The sequence below is a fragment of the Ictalurus punctatus genome, chromosome 14 (genome assembly GCF_001660625.3).
Source record: "Ictalurus punctatus breed USDA103 chromosome 14, Coco_2.0, whole genome shotgun sequence".
Taxonomy (NCBI): Eukaryota; Metazoa; Chordata; class Actinopteri; order Siluriformes; family Ictaluridae; genus Ictalurus; species Ictalurus punctatus.
Genome location: NC_030429.2, coordinates 23273754 through 23297585, shown reverse-complemented (window position 1 = coordinate 23297585; position 23832 = coordinate 23273754). Strand labels below are relative to the sequence as shown.

The window sequence follows — 23832 nt, the reverse complement described above, 5'->3', positions numbered from 1 at the left end:
GATCTGTTCTGCATGTTCGGGGGCAGCATTTCTGCCCTGAAGCAATATTCAGCATGGGCAATATAAATATGAGTGCTACCTCATATTCCCTTTAAATTCAGCCTAAAGAGGAACAGTTCAGTTCCCTCTCTACTCCAGATGTATTCAATCAGTCAAAACATGATTGGTGTGTGTTCTTTAGTTCGGTACTGGATCTAGCGCATGTGCTTCTTCAGTGATGTCACACAGACGTGACGCAGTGCTAATATAAACATGAACCGAGCTTCACGCTGTAGAGGAACGCTGGACCGTTATGGAGGCGATCATCTTGGATATAATCACTTTGAAACACTTTATAATTTGTCATCCTAATATTATCTGGCAGGTGTGTGATTTTAAAATACTCACCCATGTGGTTTTGACCCTCAGTCAGCACAGTCCAACACGGGTATTTTTAAAAAAATTTAATGTTATATATGTTACCCAAAAAGGTTTGTTTTCCTTCTGGTCCTGCCTCTGAAAGCTGTAACAGAAAGCTGTAAGTAATACAGATGGTATTATAGTTTATAATTAAATTAGTGGAAGCTATTATTATTATTATTATTATTATTATTATTATTATTATTAATTGCTGGGGCAGTGATGGCTTGGCGATTGATGCTCTGGGTTACTGATCAGAAGGTTGGGGGTTCAAACCCCAGCACTGCCAGGCTGCCACTGTTGGGCCCTTGAGCAAGGCCCTTAACCCTCTCTGCTCCAGGGGGCGCTGTATCATGGCTGACCCTGCACTCTGACCCCAACTTCCTGACATGCTGGGGTATGTGAAGAAAAGAATTTCACCGTGCTCTAATGTATATGTGATCAATAAATGATTATTATTATTATTATTATTATTATTATTATTATTATTATCATTATTATTATTAAAGCATTTAAAATACAACTAAAACTTACCCAAAACCGCAGCATGCTCCTGAGAATCAAAAACTGTACACTGCAAATATAATAAAGTATAAGTATAATAAAATCTCTCATCAAAAAATATAAATATAAAAAAAATCTATACTAAAAAAAAATCTGGTCCACTATTTTTTGCTGGATTTCGGATCTCTATTAATAACAATAAATGATTTCATGATTTTTATTTTTTTCTTTAATTACTTTTTTATTTTATTCTATATTTGTGTACTTTATCTCCTTATGATTATTTTTGCAATTATATCTGAACTTGATCATCCTTGTGAATTCTATAATGTTGCTTTGTGATGTATTTCTTACTACACTTTGTGCTACTTTGTGTATGGAGAAGTGCTTAAAACATGAAAAGAAAAACGTCTATTAGAATTTTATTAGAATTATCCATCCGTTTTCCATATCGCCTATCCTATCCCGGGGAACTCGGGGCATGGGGCGGGGGACACCCTGGCAACCCGTCGCACTTCACAATCGCACACATTCACACACTATGGACAATTTGGAAATGTCAACCAGACTACAACGCATGTCTTTGTACAAGGACAAGGAAACCGGAGAACCCAGAGGAAACCCCTGACGCACAGGGAGAACATGCGAACTCCACACACAGGGCAGAGGCGGGATTTGATCGAATATTTTGGGCTTATTAGATACGTTACAGAAGCAGATGTCCGACATCAAACATGTCTCACTAGTCAGTTAAACCTGGGATGAGTGGTTAAATTGTTTAAATGTCTTTATTTTTTTCCGAAGCACTGATTTAATTCAAACAGGAGTATAGGAGGGAAAAATAAAAATAAAAAAAAGAATGGCCGAGAAACCGGTTTCTCAGACTGAATTTCCAGAAATACAATCATAATATCATAAACTGTAAGAAAAAAAGGTTTAGGTTAATCAATTAGGGTGATGTGAAATATTAATATACCCACGCAGACGGCACCTCTACACCATCTTACCATCTGCTGTGTGCTGGCTTGGACGTATACACAGACGCCTCTGTTTATTATCTCTGTCCTGTAATCCACATTCAGCAGTGTGTTCTCGTTCTCTCTCTCTCTCTCGCCGTCTCTCTTGCTCTCTCGCTCTCTCCTTCATTCTTTCCCTTGCTTTTCCCCCGCTGTAGTTCCTGCTTTTGTTTAGCGTCACTGCAGACGCCGCTCCACCCCCGTGTAAACAGATCAATACTTCATGTGTGTCCAGTAAAAGTGAGGGTGATGGTTGGAAGGATGAAAGAGAGAGAGAGAGAGAGAGAGAGAGAGAGTCAGTGTTTTTTTTTTTTTTTTCGGATCTGCACTAAAACAGGCGGTACAGAGTGTGCAGCCAAACTATTTGCTGCTTGGCCGGCGAGCTGGATCTCAGAACTGGACCTGCTTAATGGCGAGCCTGGGAGTCTTTCGGGTGGAAGCCTGTGTAGCGTAGCCTCTGTCATGAATGACGGGACAGTAGGCTTTTGTTTTGGCTTGAGATATCAATTTAGCCTTTTTTTTTTTTTTTTTTTGCTGTTATGTGGAAGGGAAATAAATTAGTTTTATTAGTCTTTCCGATGTAAATTCATTTATCACCGAGTGAGGAGTTAAATAATACTTAGAACACGTGCTGCTGTTGGAAAATAATCACCAATGATGTGGTGAGTTGCGGCACAACACGAAGCGTTACCGTTACTACCATGAAGTCGATTATTTTCCCATAGCAAAACATCCCAAAGTGTTTTATTCTTTGTGTACCATAGCAATTTGCCAATGAGTACATTTCTGCAAGTTCTACTTTTTATCCATTTCTAGTTACATTTAATGTTGTGGCATGTCCATGAAGCAGTTTAGTTCCTGCTCTTGTGTACATTATAACAGCTACAGTAAAAAAAAAGTCTTTCCAGGCTCTATTTTCTCTTTCCCTCTTGAAGACTATCCTGTGGTGGAAAAACACTGACATTGGAGACACTTTCCATACAGTGCCCTCCACTAATATTGGCACCCTTGGTAAATATGAGCAAAGAAGGCTGTGAACACTTTTTGATCTTTTGTTCCAAACTTTCACAAAAATAATCTGCTCTCATGGATATCAAACAATTGCAAACACAACACAGGTTTATACAAATATATTTTGTTAAATATAGGTATGCAACAATTATTGGCACCCTTTTATGGTAACATGATAACAGCTCTGAGTCTTCTCCTATAATCCCTGATGAGGTTGGAGAATACATGGCAAGGGATCTGAGAGCGTTCCTCCATACAGAATCTCTCCAGATCCTTCACATTTCGAGGTCCACGCTGGTGGACTCTCCTCTTCAGTTCACCCCACAGGTTTTCTATGGGGTTCAGGTCAGGGGACTGGGATGGTCATGGCAGGACCTTGATTTTGTGGTCAGTAAACCATTTTTCTGTTGATTTTGATGATGTTTTGGATCATTGTCCTGCTGGAAGATCCAACCACGGCCCATTTTAATCTTTGTCAGAGGCAGTCAGGTTTTCATTTAATATCTGTTGATATTTGAGTCCATGATGTCATGTATCCTAAGAAAATGTCCAGGTCCTCTGGCAGAAAAACAGCCCCAGAGCATTAAAGATCCAGCTCCATATTTAACCCTGGGCATGAGGTACTTTTCCATATGGCTTCCTCTCTGTGTGCTCCAAAACCACCTCTGTGTTTATTACCAAAAAGCTCTGTTTTGGTTTCATCTGACCGTAGAACCCGATCCCATTTGAAGTTCCAGTAGTGTCTGCACACTGAAGACACTCGAGTTTGTTTTTGGATGAGAGTAGAGGCTTTTTTCTTGAAAAACCCTTCCGAACACCTTGTGGTGATGTCGGTGACTTCAGATTGTAGTTTTGGAGACTTTCTGACCCTAAGACGCAACTAACTTCTGCAGTTCTCCAGCTCTTGGAGATTTTTTGCCCACTCGAACCGTCCTCTTCACAGTGCGTTGAGACGATATAGACACACGTCCAATTCCAGGTTGATTCATAACATTTCCAGTCGACTGGAACTTCTTAATCATTGCCCTGATGGTGGAAACGGGCGTTTTCAATGCTTGTGCTGTTTTCTTATAGACACGCCGCATTGTGTGAAGCTCAACAACCTTTTGTCGCACATCACAGCTGTATTCCTTGGTCTTACCCATTGTTATGAATGACTAAGTGAATTTGGCCTACGTCTTATCTCATACTTATACCCCTGTGAAACAGGAAGTCATTGTTGAACTTCATGTTCCTAGTCATCCAGGTGTACTAAACAAATGTAAAATATCAATGGGAATATACTTCAAATAGATTTTTCTCATATGAATTCGTTGGGGGTGCCAATAATTGTTGCACACCTGTATTTAACAAAGATATTTTTTGACAAACCTGTGTTGAATTTGCAATTGTTTGATATCCATGAGAGCAGAGTATTTTTGTGAATCCTTTGACCAAAAGATTAAAAGGTTAAACAATAAAGACAAATTTTCACAGCCTCCTTCGCTCACATTTACCAAGGGTGCCAATATTACTGGAGGGCCCTGTAAATGTTAAAGTTCACCATACCAACGGTTATGTTTTTCTTTGTTAACTAACATGTTTATTTCTTTATTATTAGTCTTGGATTATGTGGCGTGTCCGCCGCACAAGTCCTCACGAATGAGCTGTTACTATAGAAACGATAACATATCAGAACAAACGTGTTCTGATCAACACCGTATGTCCAATCAGATTCGAGAATTCAGCAGCGCTGTGGTGTAAATTCAAATGCGTAGAGATTTTTTTAAAAAAATAAATAAATAAATAAATAAACGAAAGTTATTTAGTGCTTTGAACTCAGCAACCTTGTTCAACCCAGGAAAGATGAGGGCTGATTGAAACAACATGGAAGGAGGGAAAGAAAGATCCGCGGGTCATCAAACTAGTGGCTAGGAAAAAGAAAAATGCAGCATAATCCCCGGTATAAAGGAGTAGTTCATACATCAAGGGTCTGAAGAGAAAAATAGTATAGAAGAGCTTTACAAATATAAAGGAAATGCTGTAGCTCTGAGGTCAGAACCTCACGTGACAGATCTTTTCTACAGTTAAGATATGATGTCATTGTAGTAAGGACATGTCAGTGATCTTGTGATGTGGCATGATTAACCCTTTCATGCATCGTTTATAAAACCTATTTAATGTTTTTATTACTCCATAAGTGCATGCGAATTCAAATGAAACTTGATTTATTTATTTTTAAAAATTTTTTTAAATCAGTAAAATTCATTCAAGGACGTCAAAGGAGTAAAACAGGATAAACACATTACTACTTTAAAAATACGTCCGGCGTTTTAGCCCCAAAATATTATTACGGAATGTTGCGTAAAATATTTTGGACTTTCGAAAGTATTGAAAATACTATTTTTCAACAAATTATTTATCAAGATACCGTTTATGTATATACACAGATCAGCCATAACATTAAAACCACTGACCGGTGACGTGAATACCATTTGATTATCTCGTTACAGTGGCACCTGTCATGGGGTGGGGTATATTTATTAGGTAGCAAGTGAACAGTCAGTTCTCAAAGTTGACGTGTTGGAAGCAGGAAAAAGGGCAAGCGTAAGGATCTGAACGACTTTGATGAGCTCCAAATTGTGATGGCTAGACTATTAGGTCAGAGCATCTCCAAAACGGTCCAAAACGGTTAGTACCGTACTAAAGCGGTCCAAGGAAGGACAACCGGTGAACCGGCGACGGAGTCATGGGCGCCCAGCGCTCACTGACGCGTGTGAGGATCGAAGCCTATCCCGTCTGGTCCTCTCCCACAGAAGACCTACTGTAGCACAAGATGCTGTAAAAGTTAATGCTGGCTCTGATAGAAAGCAGTCGGAACACACGGTCGACCACAGCGTGCCGCGTCTGAGGCTGCGTAGTCGATCGAGCGTGTGTTGGACGTGCTGAACAAACAAGTCCGATCCATGGAGGCCTCAACTCCCAACTTACAGGACTTAAACGATCTGCTGCTAACGTCTCGGTGGCGGATACCACAGCACACCTGCAGAGGTCCGTGCCTCGACGGCTCAGAGCTGTTTTGGCGACACAAGCGGGACACGATATTAAGCAAATGGTTTTAATGTTATGGCTGATCAGTGTGCGTCTTATTAAGAAAAGCTCATGTTTGTTGTAGTCTGACAATTGTTTCATTTTATTTCTGTCTTTTTACTTGATCTTACTAACTTTTTATGTAGAGAGTTTAGACCGAAACGCTGCATCCGACCCGCTCACCAAGTTGGATTGGAACAACACTTAACGCCGCTGGGGGTTTTTATCAGCTGAATCTCTTTGCATCACTCACCCCCGGAGATGTTCGAGGTGTATTATGGAAGATAAGTCTTTCACCTACCGCACCTTTAAGCAAGCGAACGTCAACTGAAATGTCGGAACGGTGACGTTCGTTTGAATCATTCACAGCTTTAGCCGCTGTTTTCATTTCTGCAAGCTTGCCTTGAGAGATGATTTTACCGGCAGATTTCCATGTTTTGCTTCCCAAATGTATTTTCCGAGAAAGCTGGCTCCACAGTTTCATCAGAACATATCACATTCAAACATATCACACACCTGGGGGGGGGGGAGGTTTGGCCTCGTCGCTGTCCGTGCTCGTCAATCTTAACGTTGAAATATTTCTTGCTGTACTTACAGAAATATTCCGGATTTGGAGATCGCTAAGCTCTACTATCTCATGACATGACTTACGAGTAATCCGATCAACACCTATCACTTTGTACATATGAGGTAAATATAATCAAATGCTACAGCGTTCATGGGTGCATTGCTCGGTTGGGGTGGATGGAGTATTAAAAATCAGGATAATGCTGTGTATAACCTTTCTAATATTGTATATGTGACCGTGTGTGAGTGAAGGCACGATACACGGAAGGGTTAAAGGTTAGCCTGCGTTATTTTGAGTTAAACGATTCGCTTGCGTTAAGAATGACGAATGTTTACGCTTTGATTTCGTTTGTGTGTTTCAGCCGTCCCTAATATCACCAGTGTAAATGTCATTACTCTCCTAATGTATAACTAATGATCTACGGCACAGCCTGGGATCTTCACCAATGTAGCTTTGGACCAAAACTGCACTGTTAGTGGAGGGGTGTGAGGGGTGTGTGTGTGTGTGTGTGTGTGTGTGTGTTTGCTGAAGTGAGGAGGGTAGCATTGTTGTTCTTATGTGTAAGCTTTTTATACATTATCTAGACAGACGTGGTGAATTCTCCGAGTTTTTCCCTGCGTGAATTTTAAACACAGCCCCATCTGTAGTGCTTAATCAGTCGGATCAATAATCAACAGCGAGCTCATCTCGAGTGGCTTTCTATTCGACGTCTGAAGAGGATGCCGATCCAATCACGTGAGAGGTTTGCCGATGGTTACCAAGGCAACTAGTCGAGTGTCCCGTTCTGCACTCGAGTCTTCTCGTCAGGGGATTCACCCAAAATCTGCCATTAGACTCTGATTATTCTAATGAGGCTCCGTTACCGAGCAGAAAACGGCGAACCACAGCGACAGGCTTCCGGTCCTGCCTCAGCGTCACTGCTCTTCCACAGAGCTGAGGGATTTGTACACTCATTCAGAGTAGCCTCTCCGTTCATGCAGCGTTTGTGTGTGTGTGTGTGTGTGTGTGTGTGTGTGTGTGTGTGTGTGTGTGTGTGCGTGCACCTGTTGTGCTTCTTTTTTTGAGTGTTTCATTTAACATGTGCACTACAGTACAGTATAGTCTCTCTCTCTCTCTCTCTCTCTCTCTCTCACACACACACACACACTCCCTCTATCAGTCTATCTTTTTCTCTCTCTGTTTTTCTTTCCTCTCTTGATCTGTCGGTCTCACTCTCTTTTGATCTGCCTCTGTTCTCCCACTCTCTCCCTCTTTTTCTTCTTCTTTTGATTTGTCTCTTTCTCTCTTCCTCTATTCATCTGTCTCTCTCTCTTTGTTTGTCTCGCTTGATCGGTCTCTCTCACTCTTGTTCTCTCCCTTACTCTCTTGATCTGTCTCTCTCTCTCTCGATCCGTCTTTCTTATCTTCTTCTCCCCCTACCCTCTTCTTCTCCTCTGACGCTCTTGATTTCTCTCTCTCTCTCTAGGTTATCTCTATCTATTTATCTATCTACCTGCCTCTTTCTCTTCCTCTATCGATCTGTCTCTTGCTCTTTTTCTGCCTCTTTTGATCTTTCTTTCTCTCATTTTCTCTCCCGCCCTCTCTTCCTCTGTTAATCTGTCTGTCTCTCTGCATGCCTCTCTCTCTCCTGATCTTTCTCATCCTCTCGTGATCTCTCTCCATCTCCCTCTCCCTCTCTTGAGCTGTCTGTCTCTCCATCTCTCTCTCTCTCTCTCTTCATTTATTTAACTCTGTCTCTCTCTTCATCTATCTAACTCTTTCTCTATTGATCTCTCTCTCTCTCACTCACTGTCTCTCTCTCTCTGTGCGGCTCGGAGTATTAAAGCGATTATGCCTATTGTCTCTGCAGAACTGATAAGGTATTAAAGACCTCTGTGATCAGATTGAAATTAATTCTAAGCTTATTCAAATTCAGTTATCCTGCCGTGAGGAACACAGTTTCCTTTTTTTTTTTCGCCCGTCCTGTCTGTCATTCTCCTTCCTTTTCTTTCTTTCCACTTGATCTGTAACCTTCACACACAAACAGGGTTTTATCTCGTGATCCGTCAGTAAAACTGCCTTTAAGCTCAGTCAGAGGGCCGTTGCCCTCAAGGCCGCCGTTCTCAAGTGCTATTAAACGCCGAACTCGTCACCTCGTCTTCGAAAACCGGCTGCGCGAGCCGCAGACGTGCTGCAGCGTTTGAGTGGGCCGTCACTCACTGATGTGAACTTCGCTCCATTCACTTTTCTCCGGTCGTGACGGTCGACAGTAGCATGAAGCATCGCATCTAGAGATTCGGCATGATGTCATGTGATGACATATCATTTTAATATTCATATATCTGTAAGCGTTAATGAGCGGATATTCGGTTAATTGCCAGGAGATGAGACAACGTGAGTTAATCACGTATCATTTCTCTCCTGTAAGCTTTTCTCTGCTCCACTTTAATTCGCTCAGAGGCGGCACATCTGGTCAGGTGCTTGACAGATGTAATATCGAGGCATAACGAAGAGAAACATTAAATGCACAGCAGAAACGTTACCGTATGTCTGTCCTGCCGAATGTCAGGTCAGTATTTCAGTCCGTAGCCCTGCTATAATAATAATAATAATAATAAGAAGAAGACTTTCAAGACTCTCAAGGACACCTTACAGACATAATCAAGTTTACAATAAAAGGACACAGAAGATAAATATAATCATAAAGAAAGATGAGCATTATGATAGGAATAAATACCAACATAAATAAAAGTTATTTGTAGTAAGCTAGTTTTAAAAGTGTTTTGAGGAGGGACTTAATTACTTAATTATTATCCGGCGGTAAAGAGTTCCAGAGTCGTGGAGCAGCGCTGCTAAATGATCTGAACCCCATAGAAGTCAGACGCACCGAAGGTAGGAGAGATAGAGAGAGAGAGAGCGCAGTGTACACGCTGACGTCGGGTCACATACGAACTTTGTGAAAGTTCTAAATGCCACAGAGTCCAGGAGTGAAATGTGGAAATTGGATTCGGTATAGGTAATCATTTACTGAAGTCATTGGGGTTAGGGTGAGGGTTCTCACCCCCCCCGTCAGCTCTCCTCTATCATACAACAGGGTGAAAGCTAACACGTGCTTCCTCCGAGACACGTGAAGCCGGCTCCGTCATCGGACAGCATCACACGATCCGAGGAAAGCGTTATCCGTGCTCTTTCGCATACCTGAGCGCGCACACGCACGTGATCGGCTAGCGTCACTGTGCGAACGCAGACCAGTTTAGCTCTCCAGGCCACAGACGTCGATCTCTCGGAGAACGCTTTTCCGTCGCGCCGCTCGGGAGCTCTGTAGTTTTTATGACTTATAAAAGAGTTCCACTAAACGTGATCGGAAATGTATTTTCTCTTTTATCTCGAGAGCTTCATATGCGCCCGCCCACTCCCGCTCTCGATACTTTTTATCCCAACTAGGCTGGTGGTGTGCTCTGCGTTTTATAAAGTATTACGTTCTTTTTCATGTTTTTTTTTTTCCCTTCTCCCCCCCCCTGACGTCACGAGGACGCAGGGTAAAATGAATACCAAATAAAGGTTTCAGTGTTCAGATAGCCACGCACACGCCTGGTTTATATATCACCAACAGAGCCAGTGAATGAAAACGGATTTATATACAACCACAATAGAGCAGGAGTTTTCAATTTAAATTTGTAAAGGTTCGGCTACGTCGAATTCCTTGCTTACACAGGTCTGGGTAAGGAACTAGCATGAATGATGACAGCAATTACCTTTTAATGCGTAATGCTTAATGATTGTGTCTATAAATAAGACTCATCAATTTGAAATGATTACGTTGTGTTTCATACTGGTTTTTCATGTTGGCTCTTTGGACCAGTGCCACGGACTCGGAACAGACGAGACATCTGTTTGATTCGGAGTGCAGAATAAATGCGTGCTACTCTATCCAAACGTCATTAAACATGTTTTTCTCGTTGACTCTTTTTTTCAGACTCGAGTAGTCTGTGAAAGCTCCTCCCTGAGCTGCCTTCATGTGAGCGATTTATATAAAATCACGTGAGGATCTGCTACAAAAGCCGTAACGGTTCATGACGCTGAATTACAGCCAGAGTGTCGAATACGATGAAATCCTTTCCTGGGTGCGCATCTGGACTGAGCCCAACGATAGCATGAGCAACGCAGCAGCTAGTTCGATGATTATCCGCATAAGGGGGATCCCGGGTGATTTCTAACTAGCACCGTATCTCTAGTTTCCTAAGAAATAAATACAGTCGTTTTCCTTCTTTCTAAAGACTGTGGAATTACATCCCGCTCTATGGACTGCGGGGTCTGACAGGGTTAAGAAATCGAGAACGTTTTCTCGACGCGTTGCGCGCATGCACACTTAATATCCGATTTACAATTGCTTGTTTACTTGACGTAAGTGAGGCATAATCCTTTACGAGCCTAGTTGAGGGTTATGTGCATTGAAATCATATTGGCTCTAATGGCTGGGTATGAATGCCGCTGCCTTTTCCCAAGCTTTTGTAATATATAATTCATAATTCATACCATCTATTCATACTGATCATATGACATACTTTTAAAGCTTCAATCAGAACATTGTTAAGGTCTTTTCTTATCCATGTGGTTCCGCTTATCCATTGTAACTCTTTTCTTCAACACTGAAACGAAAAAAAATACGTATTTAACCATTTAAATGTGTGTTAAACCATCTCATGGACCATCCTTTCATTTTTTTTTATTTTTTTTTTCTTCCCCTTAAGGTTTCTTTGAGGAAAATGCCTGCATTTTGCTTGTAATTGAGTAATAGGATTGAGCTACTTGGGGCTTTTTTGTTTGTTTGTTTGTTTGTTTTTACATAGAATTAGCAAATGTAGAAAACGCGGTTAGCTAGAGTCCATGCTAAAGATACGAGGACATTAAGGACATTTTGTTTCCACTCTTATCAGTCAATATAATTGAAAATAGACAGAAAAAAAACAATGAGAGAACTTACTTTTCTTGTTCTCACGATCTACGGGAAATTCAGATGAGGCAACTTCCACGTGACTCACGTAACGAGGTGGCGGGGACGTTCTGATTAAAATGTATATTCACAAAAATAATAAGATTTAAATATATATACACACACACACACACACATTTTAACGATCATATTTCAGTGTGGCCTGGGGCAAAATACTGTTTTTGAAGTTATTTATCTGAAACATGCACACCGGTTCCCGTGTTTTGAAATGTCTTTTATCTTTATATACATATGCGTAAATGTACCGGGACACAAATGTCATCCCAATACAGCAATTTAGTGAACCGTGTAACATTCAGTTAACATTCCGTGTGGATGATCTGTATTTTCTTGCCTCTTTTGTTAGTTGCTCTTTTTGTTTCAAGCTCACTCTCTCAAACTTCAAGGGCAGAAAATACAGAAATCTCATTAAGTTGTGAAAATCATAGCCTGTAAACTCGTTAGCAAAAGTTTGCTGTCTGAATTCGGTTAAAAAAAAAAAATAAAAAAAACCCCCCACATATCTGCCATAGCAAAAAAAAATAAATTAAAAAAAAAAAGGAACACTAATTAACCTTTAGCGCTCTTCCATCCCTGTGCGCTGTTGGAGACGCCACCACTGTACAAGCTGTTCCAACATTTAGCATTGATTTTTCCAAATTTCTAAATCAGCCCTGCATTTTTCAAATTTTTTTCCCCTCCCCAGCTTCTTTGGTCTAAGTGTGATCTTCGTAATTAGCAATACAAGCTTGTCCAAACAAACTGGTGTGTAACGGTTCATCAGTGACAGCAGCGGTCAGTTTTGCATAGACTGCCTCACTTATGGGCTGGATGGGTTGCCATGGCAATGGCATGGTTCTGACAGCTACAGTAAAGTGTCTGGGCCAAATGGACATTTGAACTGCTATAATTCATACACACAAGTCTTGAGTGGCACTCTTGGTTGTCTTTTAGTCAGTTTAGTGTTAAAAAAAAAATACATTGCAGCAGAGATGTGTGCGTTTATAAAAATTTCTATCCATTTATAAATAAGATGTCAAAAAAAATATGAAGAACACTGATTGATCGTAACCAGTGAACGATTGCAGGACCGTTACTTGTTGTGCGTGTGTGTGTGTGTGTGTGTGTGTGTGTGTGTGTGTGTTTATGTATGTCTGACTCAATTAATTATTTTTTCTTTTTTTAATGAATATGCAGACACATTTTTTGTGTGTCTGTCTTTAAGGAGTGCGTAGTGTGAGTTGGGGACAGAAGACGACTCATGCATGTTTCATTACGATGGGCTCATCACCTCGGTGATGCCAGCCCGTACCCCCGTCACTCACTAACCGGAACGTATCATTAGTCTCTCTCTCTCTCTCTCTCTCTCGTGCGTGCACACACACACACACACACACACACACACACTCACACGTACGGACCCGTCTGCGCTCCGCTGGGCGGCTGTGAGTGTGTTTCTAATTAGCACCTGAGAGAGAGGCGGAGTCATTAATATGCAGCGCAGAGGTCACACTGCTCTGCCGTTGCCATAACGACAGCATGGATATGAAGTCAGGCTTCATATTTTAACATATTAATACTCTGAAAGAGAGCAGCAGTTTATTTAATTTAGAGAAGAGCATGTACATGAACCCTATCAGGATCAGGACGGTACAATTCACCCTGACTTTTGCCATCATGGCAGCAGCGCACTGAGTACAGAGACTGAGGTATCGATTTAGACCTGCTGTACTGCAGAGATAGATAGATAGATAGAAAAAAAAACACATCGATCCATCAATCAGGTTGTGTGACAATATTAAAAAAAATAAAAAATGTTTGATGGATTTTTGCTTTTGGTGCAGTGTAGACGCATAGATGCCCTGAAGAGTAACATGCATTTACATTAACACCATCTTAAGACACATCTGGTACTTCGGAAGATTGCTCAATGAGGCTTGAATAGCTGGAGGCCAGAAAATCAATGTTCATGTGGTAGTCAGGAAGAATTTAGACGTGCAGTTGTTAAGGGGGAAAAGGCTTGAAGGGTTTCTGAGGGGTGAAGATGGAGGAAGATTCACGGAATTTCAGAGCGAATTTGAGTCAGACATGGTCGTTTTGATTTGTCAGTCTTTGCCCGGTTTTCCATTTTTAAATTGTTGTCCAAACTACTGTGTGAGAATACATTTGAATTAAGCCCACACAGAACAGATGAAGATCCTAATGACGGTGGTTCCAAATGACACTTTTTTGATATGCAGTCAGTCCTAGTGCTCCATTTGACCTCGTGTATTGACCAGCCTTTAAACAAATTTGTGGTGATTGTGGATTGAGCTTACATTATTGAGATCCCTTTTTTTAAAATGTAATTGTGGAAAAAAAAATAGTATGGGTGTTGGGAAATGCTGTGTCAGAAATGCAACCTTTATTCTGTCATTATTCTGAGTTTCTGATCTGTTCAATTCGGACAATACTGTTCGGACATGAAATATATACGTAAATTCAGTTTGCATAAGATTTACCTATGTAAAGCAGAAAAGAACAGGCTTCATTTGTTGTCCAGTGTAGAGTTTAAATACCATGGTTCCTCTGTTAGGGCTTTTTCAGGGCAGCATAAAAAAAAGCTCTGTCATTGTAAAGACAGACCGATGATGTGATTTGTGATGTGGCATTTAAGGTTGGGTTTAGCTTGTGAAAATTCCTGGTGTTGTTCAACCTCAGACCCTAATGGAAAAGTCGCATGCCCTGATTTGTTTGTGTCTAAAATCAGTTTTTAGATTTAGATCTAAATATATAGATTTTTTTTTTTCTCTTTCTCTGGTTCTTTAGTTTCAGCGCTTTCTTTCGTTTCATTCATTCGTTCTTTCTTTCTTTCTTCCCTTTACTGTCTATCTGATGTTGTTAATACATCTTGTATTCTGGGAGATGTGTTGGCTTGCTCTGTGGAATGCCTGAACTTGTGGACCCCTCCAGCAAACCCATAGACCTCTCTTGTTCTGGGCTGCCATTCCTGTTTTGTTTACTGGTTTATCTGTTCACCCAACAGAAATAGTTAAGAAACTAACTTGGATTCAGTCTGAAACCATATTGTATTGATACTTAACAAATGCATAAACGGAAATCTATAGCATGTGCTGCTGGTTGTGAGTATTTATCTTGATAACATGTTTAACTTATCAATATTTAGTTAATGTAATAGTGTTACATTAAATTGAATTGTTGTTTCCCAACGTATAAGCCTCACAAGTAATTGAGCAATATTTGGTAACCTGTAGAAAGAAGGTATTTTAGTCTTTTAATAGTTTATTGTAATTTTCTAACCATGCTTTCATTGTCTGTGCACAGGTAAGTTGTTGGTGATGACGTCATATGAAGCTCTGCACTGGAGCTGATGTTTCCGATCAGCGGGGGACTCCGGAGCCAAGGCTGGGCGACTCCGGAGCGGACTGAGGAACTGCAGAGACCCGCTCCTGTATCGGGAATCCACTCTGATCACCTCGATCCCTTCCTCCCTACCTTTGCAACCCCTGCAAACTCCTCTGTCAGGCTTGCCCCTGAACCATATCAGTGCAGTTACCATGTCCAGCCGAAGGAAGTCCTTCACTCCATGCATGGTCTCTGTTAGTGATGTGGAAATGGGTGGCCCTATGGAAATGGATATATTGGATGACGAATTGGTAGAGGACAGACCATCCTCTCAGCAGCCTTCATTAGATGTGCATCAAGAATCTAGGCAGTGTGTGGCTATAGGGGATGAGGAGGGTTATGTGGAAAGGACAGGAGAGAAGATGGAAGAGAAGTCCTCCATCCCACAGAAACAACAGAGTAGGGGCTACCAGTGTAAGTACTGCTCCTTCTCTACCCAGAATCTCAGCGACTTCAAAGAACATGTGTACTCCACGCACCCCAACGTCATTCTGAACCCTCTGTACCTGTGTGCTGTCTGCAACTTCAGCACCAAGAAGTTTGACTCCCTCACAGAACACAATGAAACCGAGCATCCAGGTGAGAGCAATTTCAAGTTCAAGCGGATCAAACTTGACAATCAGACCGTCCTAGAGCAAACCATTGAGATTGAGGATGACTCAAACTCTCCAGAATCTAAGCTTATGCAAGATGATGATGATGATGCCTTTGAATTTTTACCCTCATGCCCATCAACCATGCAGAATGTTGAAAATATAATCTTTAATAATAGAAATGAGGTAGAGAGTAATTTAGATCATCTGCTGTTAAAGGATCAGATCACTGCAGTGAATGTAAACGGAACAATCATCATCCCTGAGCCCATGATGCTAGAGGGGCTCTCCCATGTTATGCCTCTTCTGCAGCGTCCCCCAAACCTGAGCTCCATTCCAACAATTGCTGTTCCTCTGAACACAAGCAAGTACAATCCATTACTGGACACCAACACTACACTCATTACGTCCTTCAACAAATTCCCCTATCCAACTCATGCAGAACTCTCCTGGCTCACTGCTGCTTCCAAGCACCCTGAAGAGCAGATCAAGGTGTGGTTTACCACCCAGCGGCTCAAACAGGGCATCACCTGGTCACCAGAAGAAGTGGAAGAAGCCCGTAAGAAGATGTTCAATGGCTGCATGCCTCCTGCTCACCACACATTCACCGTTTTGCCTACGCCTGTGAGCGAACCAGTTGCCACCAGCCAGTCTGTTGCACCAGCAGTGTCCTGCCATGTTACTGGACAGTCGACTCTGTCACCTGCTACCACTGCAAATGGAACTTCTGCTGCCTGTGCGACTGTCACTGTGACAACAGTTACTAATATGCATAATCTCAAGCGCCCTTTGGGACTATCAGCGGTGGCCCAGGATGTAAAGCGCCCCATGATTCCCACAGATGAACACAAAGAAAAGTTACGTATGGCACCTCCACCGGTCCCACCCCTAGAGAGACTATCCATGGCTCCTCCTCCTGTACCCCCAGACAGTAAGAGATCCATGCTTCCACCTTTGATTACAACAGACATGAAACGACCTGTTGTTGTCCCTTATGCTTTGCACAAGGGGAAAATGCCAATGGTATTTCCGCTGGCACCCCCTAAAGATAAGGTACCCATGGCCCCCCCTCCCCTGTTACCCAGAGATAGAGTATCTATGGTTCCCCTAGTTTCAACTGATCTAAAGAGGTCGACAGTTCCCCAGCAAATCAGAAATCAAGCTCCTGCCTTTTCTGTAATTTATAAAGACAAACTGTCACCTTTACCTACTGATGTAAGCTTACCCTTGGTGCCCCCATTGGTGACTTCTCAAGTGAAGAGACCACCAATCATTCAGACTGCACGGGCCCCACCTGTTGCCCCAAACTTGATCCCCACTTTCTCTCTGGAGAGTAAACCACTAGAGCTGTCAGTGGAGCAAAAGCCCACAAGCTCAGAGAGTCGACCCACAGAGAGTCAGAATGGTAATAATAGAGTCCCCTGTGGGGATGGTAAAAAATGGTTTTCTGATCAGAGTGCACTGGCCCATAATGGTTTACGGCACTTAAATAATAATTTTGCTCCAAAGGAGCGTCCAAAAACAGTCCCAACCCAGTTCCCTCTCCTGGAAAGACTGAAGGGGAAAACTGCTGAGCAGCTAAAAGTTTTAGAAGAGAGTTTTCAGAGGAATAGTTTCCCATCACACAATGAGGTTGACCACATTGCAATCACCACAAGACTCTCCAGAGAGGAGATTGACAGCTGGTTCTCAGAAAGAAGAGCCCTTCGAGACAACTTAGAAAAAGCCCTCCTAAATTCCATGGGATCCAAGAGGACTGACATTGCAGAGAGAAGATCACTTTCACAGCACCAACATGCTTTGCTTAATGGAGTTTACAAACAAAGTGGGCTACCCATATGCCCTCTCCCTCCTATCATTGCCCCCACCTCATCATCTGTGCCTATGGATAGGAAGTCCCTCAACCTTCTTAAAGATGTCTTTGTCCAAACACGGTGGCCTTCACCTGAAGAATATAGTTATCTGGAGGCACAGACAGGTTTGGCTCGTACCGACATTGTCAGATGGTTTAAAGACAGCCGTCTGGCTCTGCGCAGTGGAACTGTCGAGTGGAAAGAGCTATTCCACAAGCTAAGTGGCAGCGAGTCGAACGGCCGGCTGATCTCAGATCAGCCCTTGAATGTCATTCTGCCAAGTCAGGAACGGAAGACGCCTACAGCGGAGTGCACCAAACTAAGCAGCCAAGAGATCAAAGAGTGGTTCAACAACTCACTCGGCCAGCGTGGGTCCGAAGTGGGGAGGAACGGAGGTCAGAATGGAGGCAGCGGGGAGAAGTGTGGAGGGTGGGTGGAAGAGGCAGTGGGGACTAAGATGGCATCGCGAGAGCTGGTCTCAGACACGGATTAGGGCACAAGAACGAGATGGGCAGAAGAAGAGGGTAAGTTTGATCAAATTTTCTTATGCTTTTCTGGTCTGTTGATTATTGAGACAGAGGGGACACAATAGACCGCTCCTCATCAAAGGATTTGGCTGTTGCCATGGAGATTTGGAATAGAGGACTGGAACCCAGGTTGGGCTCTTTGATGTTGTTCCCTTAAGAAAAACAAAGCTGTGCAGCAGGGAATTGAGACATACTGAGATGTTGCTATGCAAATAATGCAGACTTGATGGTTAACTACAGTATACTATCGGCGAGATAGAGGAGCTATCACAATAAAGAAGAAACAAATATCTTTTTTTTTCTAGCTTGAACTAGTTTCTTTGTTCATAAAAAGTATTTTCATTAGAAAGTTTGCATTTGGCTTACAGGTGGCATATTGATTTTTCTTTGGTTGCCAGATGTTTTGTCACAGAATTGCAATTTTTCCAGCTCATGGGCAACCTGGACCCTGTTAATTTATACCGTCACTATTATATTATTTCAAATATAATGTCCCATAATTTTCTACTGTCTCTTAGAACACATTGTTCACATTATGTTACATTGTCTGTGTTAGTTCAAAGGTTGATATAAAACAACTCGGTTTCTTACTATTTAAATAAATGGATACTGTCGGTATCCTCAAACAATATGCAGGTGATCAGACTAAAAGGTCTCTAAAAGTAATAGGAAGCTTGAATTGTTAAATTTGGATGTTTTGATGTTCCGCTTAAAAAATTGGAGAGCATGACCTGGCCAAGTATTTATTTATTTATTTATTTATTTATTTTTAAAGATTCGCTTAAAGGCACAGCTCTTGTTATTCTGATGTTATTGACATTTCTTTCTTTTTTAAAAAAAAAAAAAAAGAATAAAGAAAGAAAAGCTATTTTTTAAAATAATTTTGAACATAAATATAGATAAAAAAAAAAAAAGCCCTTGGGAGCTAAGATGTCAAACTCGGCAGAATAGTTGGTGGCAGTGTAACTTCCAACTCTTTTGATGATCCAATTACTTGTTAATGTGGCAGAGTATCTAAAATCTCCCAAGCAGCTTGAGTTCGTTCATACAGGTAGCACACGAGTCAGCATGAAATTCCTTTTGGGGTTCATCAGCAGTCTGGTGTAGTCAGTAACTCAGACTGTCAGAGTGCTAATGATGGCTTTGTTCCAATTCTCCACAGGTAGGAACTGCTGCCGCTGTCATTTTGCACAGTAATGGATGAAAAGAAAAGAAGAAGAACAAGAGAGGTCTACTCTGAGATGTATTTTTGGAACCAATGATTTTTCTCTTGCCCTTTTCCACTGCACCAGCTAGCAAACGGCACCAGACGGGAGCAGAAGGATCCTGGTCACAGCGCAGAGTCCTGATCTGCAGCGGTGATTCTGAAACACGACTTGGTGCTTCATGTGGTTTGAAGCAGTGAGGGACAGGATGAATGCATGGAGGAGATCAAGACCATCGAGTGCCAAAGCTGGATTTGCTGCATAACTACACTTTAAAGAAAAAGGTTCTTGTAAATATTTTTTTTTTCTGTACTGCTACAGATTTGTACAATTTTGCCAGATACTTTTTGTTACATTTTATAATGGGAGCGAGGGGCTCCCAGATTTTGCTCTAGCTGGTCTTTTCAGTGGACATGTCCTACATTTTATTTTTTTTTTATTTTTTGGGTTTTTTTTTTTTTTTTTTTTGTAACAACACCATGCACCACTACAGGCATTGGCAATATATCAAACGGACGTTCATTACAGTTTGTCTTTGGAGGGACTTCTTCAAATCAGTGCATTTACTGACTGTTTCAAGGTGCTGTTAAACTTTCTGGATATTACATGCCGTCGCTTTTGCTATATTTACAGTTCTTACAGCGTGATATTTTGCAAACAACAGTTTAAAAAAAAAAAAAAGGAAAAAAAAAAAAAAGAAGGAAAAATCACTTTGCTGTTAAACACACCAATGGACAAATCTGCAAATCTGTTTTGTCCTGTACAGGAATAAAACACTCTCAATCGCCAGCGTTTATATGCGATAGTTCAATTCCAACTGTAGAAACAATTAACCCGGTACCAGATACACGTTCCATATTTACTGCTTCTGTAATGTCAGCGTCACATATATTAGAAATACTGTACTTATACCAAGGTCCTGCTTACTACTCTCCAAAAGACAGATGTTGTCTGCTGTAATCCAATAAAACACAGCCTACCTAAAAAGTTTGGTTTGCAGAAGTTGTACCTCTTTGAACCGAATGCTCTGTATTCAATAAGACATCCTCAAGGTCCTTAAGAACAGTTTCCTAACTCCTGAGACAACCGATCTTAAATCCTCGATCCGTTTTTAAGGACATCACACGCTAGGTGAGGTGTATTGGGAGTTAGGAAACCATGGAAGTGTACAGAGCTGTGGGTTCCCAGGACTGGAGGAGGATTGAGAAACCCTTGATCTAATTTTGCATCATCTGGACCAGGGGTCATCAACTGGTGGACCTCAATCTGGATGTGAACCCAGACAAGTATTTCAGTGGACCGAATCGAGTACTGCAACAGAGCCGATAAAGATTTAAAAACTACCTGCAGTTCAGTGATTCTGGTTTTCTAAGCATGAACCATCACCGGTTTCTGTAGCAGATCCTCTCTTGTGGTTTATCCAATAACTTACATTTATGTGAATTATTTAGCTGACGACAGCTCATCGGACCAGAGACTAGCTACAGGGCTAGAGACTTTAGCTCAGGAAGGCAGAGTTTTCATAGACTTGTGGAGATTTCTCCATCGTATTTACCTTCCGTGGTCTGATTAAGGAACTGTTCAATTGTTTAAGTTAACTTCAATTAATTAACTTAAACTTAAGTTAATACTGTTAAGTTCACAATGAAAACAGAACGTTTAAAAAGGACCGGGGGGAAAAAAAAAAAAAAGAATGTACGTGTTTATTTTCTCCACATGAAATTTAAGATGCAAGTCTCTCATGGCGCTTGTGTCTCTCATGACACAACCACATTAAATGATCTCATTTATAGCCATAAGCATTAAAAGGTTAGTCAGGTTAGCTGCTTACAGAGACCATTTTGTAAGCGAGGGATTTTTACGTAACTGAACCTTTTATCAGTTTTAGATACACCTGCCGGTAAGGTTCGGTTTTGAGGGTTCTTGCGATTTTAAGTGCGTCTTAAAATTAGCGCACGAATGACATTTACGGTGTAATAATGCGGTGTTTCTGATCTGCACTCTGGCTTGTTTCTGGTCTGCATGGGTGACTGTGTGGATTGTGTAACCTCCAGAGACACTGCTGGCACTGGATCAGCTTTTTCTTATCCACTCTGAGCCTTCACTTTCAACTGTTACATTATATATGTATTACAGATTATCGTTTTTAATTCTTTTTAAAAACAAATTAACAACAAATCATCCCTCACTCTTGTCAGCAGGTGTTGGCGTCATGAGAAAACTTGTTTATAGCTATGGTTGTGACATGCCTCCTGAGTATTTCACTGGAAACTGGAGGAAAAAAATCATAATAATTAAAAGACAAGAGTGCTTGGCAGACATTAAGCTTGGCACAAGAGTAAAAATTGATTTTGAATGTCAAATTCCCGTAGAGTTCCCGACTTGGCCTAAAAAAAAAAAAGCAGCCCTTGAATATCCTAGTGGTACAAGAGGGGTTATAGGGCCAGAATACAGAAATCAAACAGTGAGAGGAAAAATTTTTGCAGATTTACGGTGTGGTACAGAGAGTAACCGTGCAGTCGGTGCCAGAATCCCGGCTTATCCAGAGTGCATTGCTTAATGCTTTATGGAAGAGTCAGTCCCTGTTTCGCAGTGCTCGCTCTCTGCATGCTGGATGGATTTTTTTTTGGGAAGCACTCCACAATCTTCTTTATCAGAATGATCAGAGAACTCAATGAAACAATAGCTCAGTGTCCTCCATCTGCTTTGGTGTGTGTGTGTGTGTGTGTGTGTGTGTGTGTGTGTGCACACACACACACACACACATACACACACACGAGAGCAAGAGAAAGAATTCCTGCCCCCACACAGACCTTCACACAGATTAATCCACTACAGTTTCTTACTCAAAACACGCTCAAAAGACATCGGTATCCGTCTCTTGTCTGTAAATGTGATCCTAATTAAAGTGTTATTGAATTCATACGTACTGTTCTCTTTCGCCCAAGGTCCCAAATAATGGTCAGATGCGCTGCTTTTAAAAGAGCATCTGAATGAAGGATAAAGTTTTATAACGTGCCCGTTTTGGCACTGTGCCTGTTACTAAGCTGATGTTGTACTGATGAAGGCCTGCCTTTAGAGAACACGCTTAGGCAGGAAGTCCAATCAAACTACTTTTCTTATCTACCTACCAGAGGAACACTGTATCACTGAATTTCAAATAACTTGACTGTTTGGAATTTGGATCGTCATGGGCTAATTACATTTGCATTCATCTCATTTATACAACTCAGCAGTTGAGCCTTGGTAAACGAGACCTTTTAATCTGTAGTCATGTTCGACGCACGTGAATCGAAGACGGCTTCGACTAAACGTGCATGGTGATGACGTCACACGACGCGCCTCGGCCCGAATCGGCAGTCATTTTGAAACGTTACCTTGCGTTCGTTTCAGAATTCGCGAAATCCTAGAGGGACCGGTTTATTAACAGTCGTAAATATTTATTTAAATGTTAAATCAACATCACCTTACAGAAACTTTCACCATATCAATGATTATACATTTTCCTTTATTTTTTTAAAAAATAACATGTTTTAATCATATTATTATTAATATTCGACCATACAGTTCCCTGTGAATGAGCCGTTGGTACAGAAACAATAAAGTATTAGAACAAACAACTGTAAGAGCTGCTGTTATAGAAAACTAATCACCACCTTCTGAGGGATCAGAATTGAGAATGCAACAGAGATGTGGTATAAAACATAGCAACACATCTAGTGTTAATCGTATGTATAGAATATATTTAGCAAACATTTGTAAAATTTACACGATTCGTCGAGAATGTCGTGTCTCGTAACGTAGCCAAAAACACGCCCAGTCTCATTAATACCTAGCCTGTGAGACGTTTTCAAACGTCCAGTTCTTAATGCTGGGAATCGCTCGGCTTCTTCTGTGATTTTTTTCTTTCCTTTTTACGCTTGTGGATTTCAGGTATCTTCAATTCAGTGCCTTTTTTTTTTTTTCTTTTTTTTTTTTTTTTTTTTCCTGTGGCACACAACTGGCTTTGATTCCTACCATCTTGAAGCCAGCAACTCGGTTTGGATCCAGCGCAGTCTTGCATGATGCACTAAGCACGCTTCACGTGTTAAGAAAAAAACAGTCATATAAACTTGGATGCACACAAAAGAAAAGAAATATGTTCAGCTATTTTTCTGCATCCTGTGCACCAAGAGTTCCGGTTTCAGAAATTCCAGGAAAGTGGCCTAATTGAACAAAGTAAACGCGAGAAAAGCAGACCCTCCCGCTGCCCTCGTCCAAATGGCTCCGATTACAGTTTGATGGTGGAGCAAATCTAGGAAGCATTTGCATCTGGAAGTCGAGGCTACTGAATAGCAGATGTTGTCGAATGTTTAAGGGGTTTCACATAGTGATCAGAGGCAGAAGGAGAGCGAAGCTGATGTCCTTCTCCACCAGTGAGAGCATGATATGACATGACATGCCAATTCCAGTGTAATAAAAGGTGAGTATCTTTATGATAGAATGCCTCAGGACCTCAGGCACTCAATATTTTTTCTTCATATCAGCTCACATAACGGAAATTACTTGCTATGGCACATATAGATGGAAGGGCTAAAATTTGATGGTCTCATAAATTGCATAATAAGAATGACATGGAGAAAACTATTACACACACACACACACACTTAAAGGCAGACAGGCAGCTGCATTCATGATTTCTAGTGTTCCAAATGCCCTACTGGTTTCATG

The 23832-nt window shown here is 41.4% G+C and overlaps 1 protein-coding gene across 1 annotated transcript in view; it reads left to right on the top strand.

The window, feature by feature from the left end:
* The window catches only part of LOC108274606 (zinc fingers and homeoboxes protein 2), a 44339-nt gene extending 24517 nt beyond the window's left edge, over nt 1-19822 (top strand). The window contains exons 3-4 of the mRNA XM_053686008.1: nt 14864-17914; nt 19080-19822. Of these exons, the coding sequence (XP_053541983.1) occupies nt 15097-17883 (2787 nt within the window). The 5' untranslated portion in view covers nt 14864-15096 and the 3' untranslated portion in view covers nt 17884-17914; nt 19080-19822. The remainder of the gene's footprint in view (nt 1-14863; nt 17915-19079) is intronic.
* Nucleotides 19823-23832: the final 4010 nt, after the last annotated feature.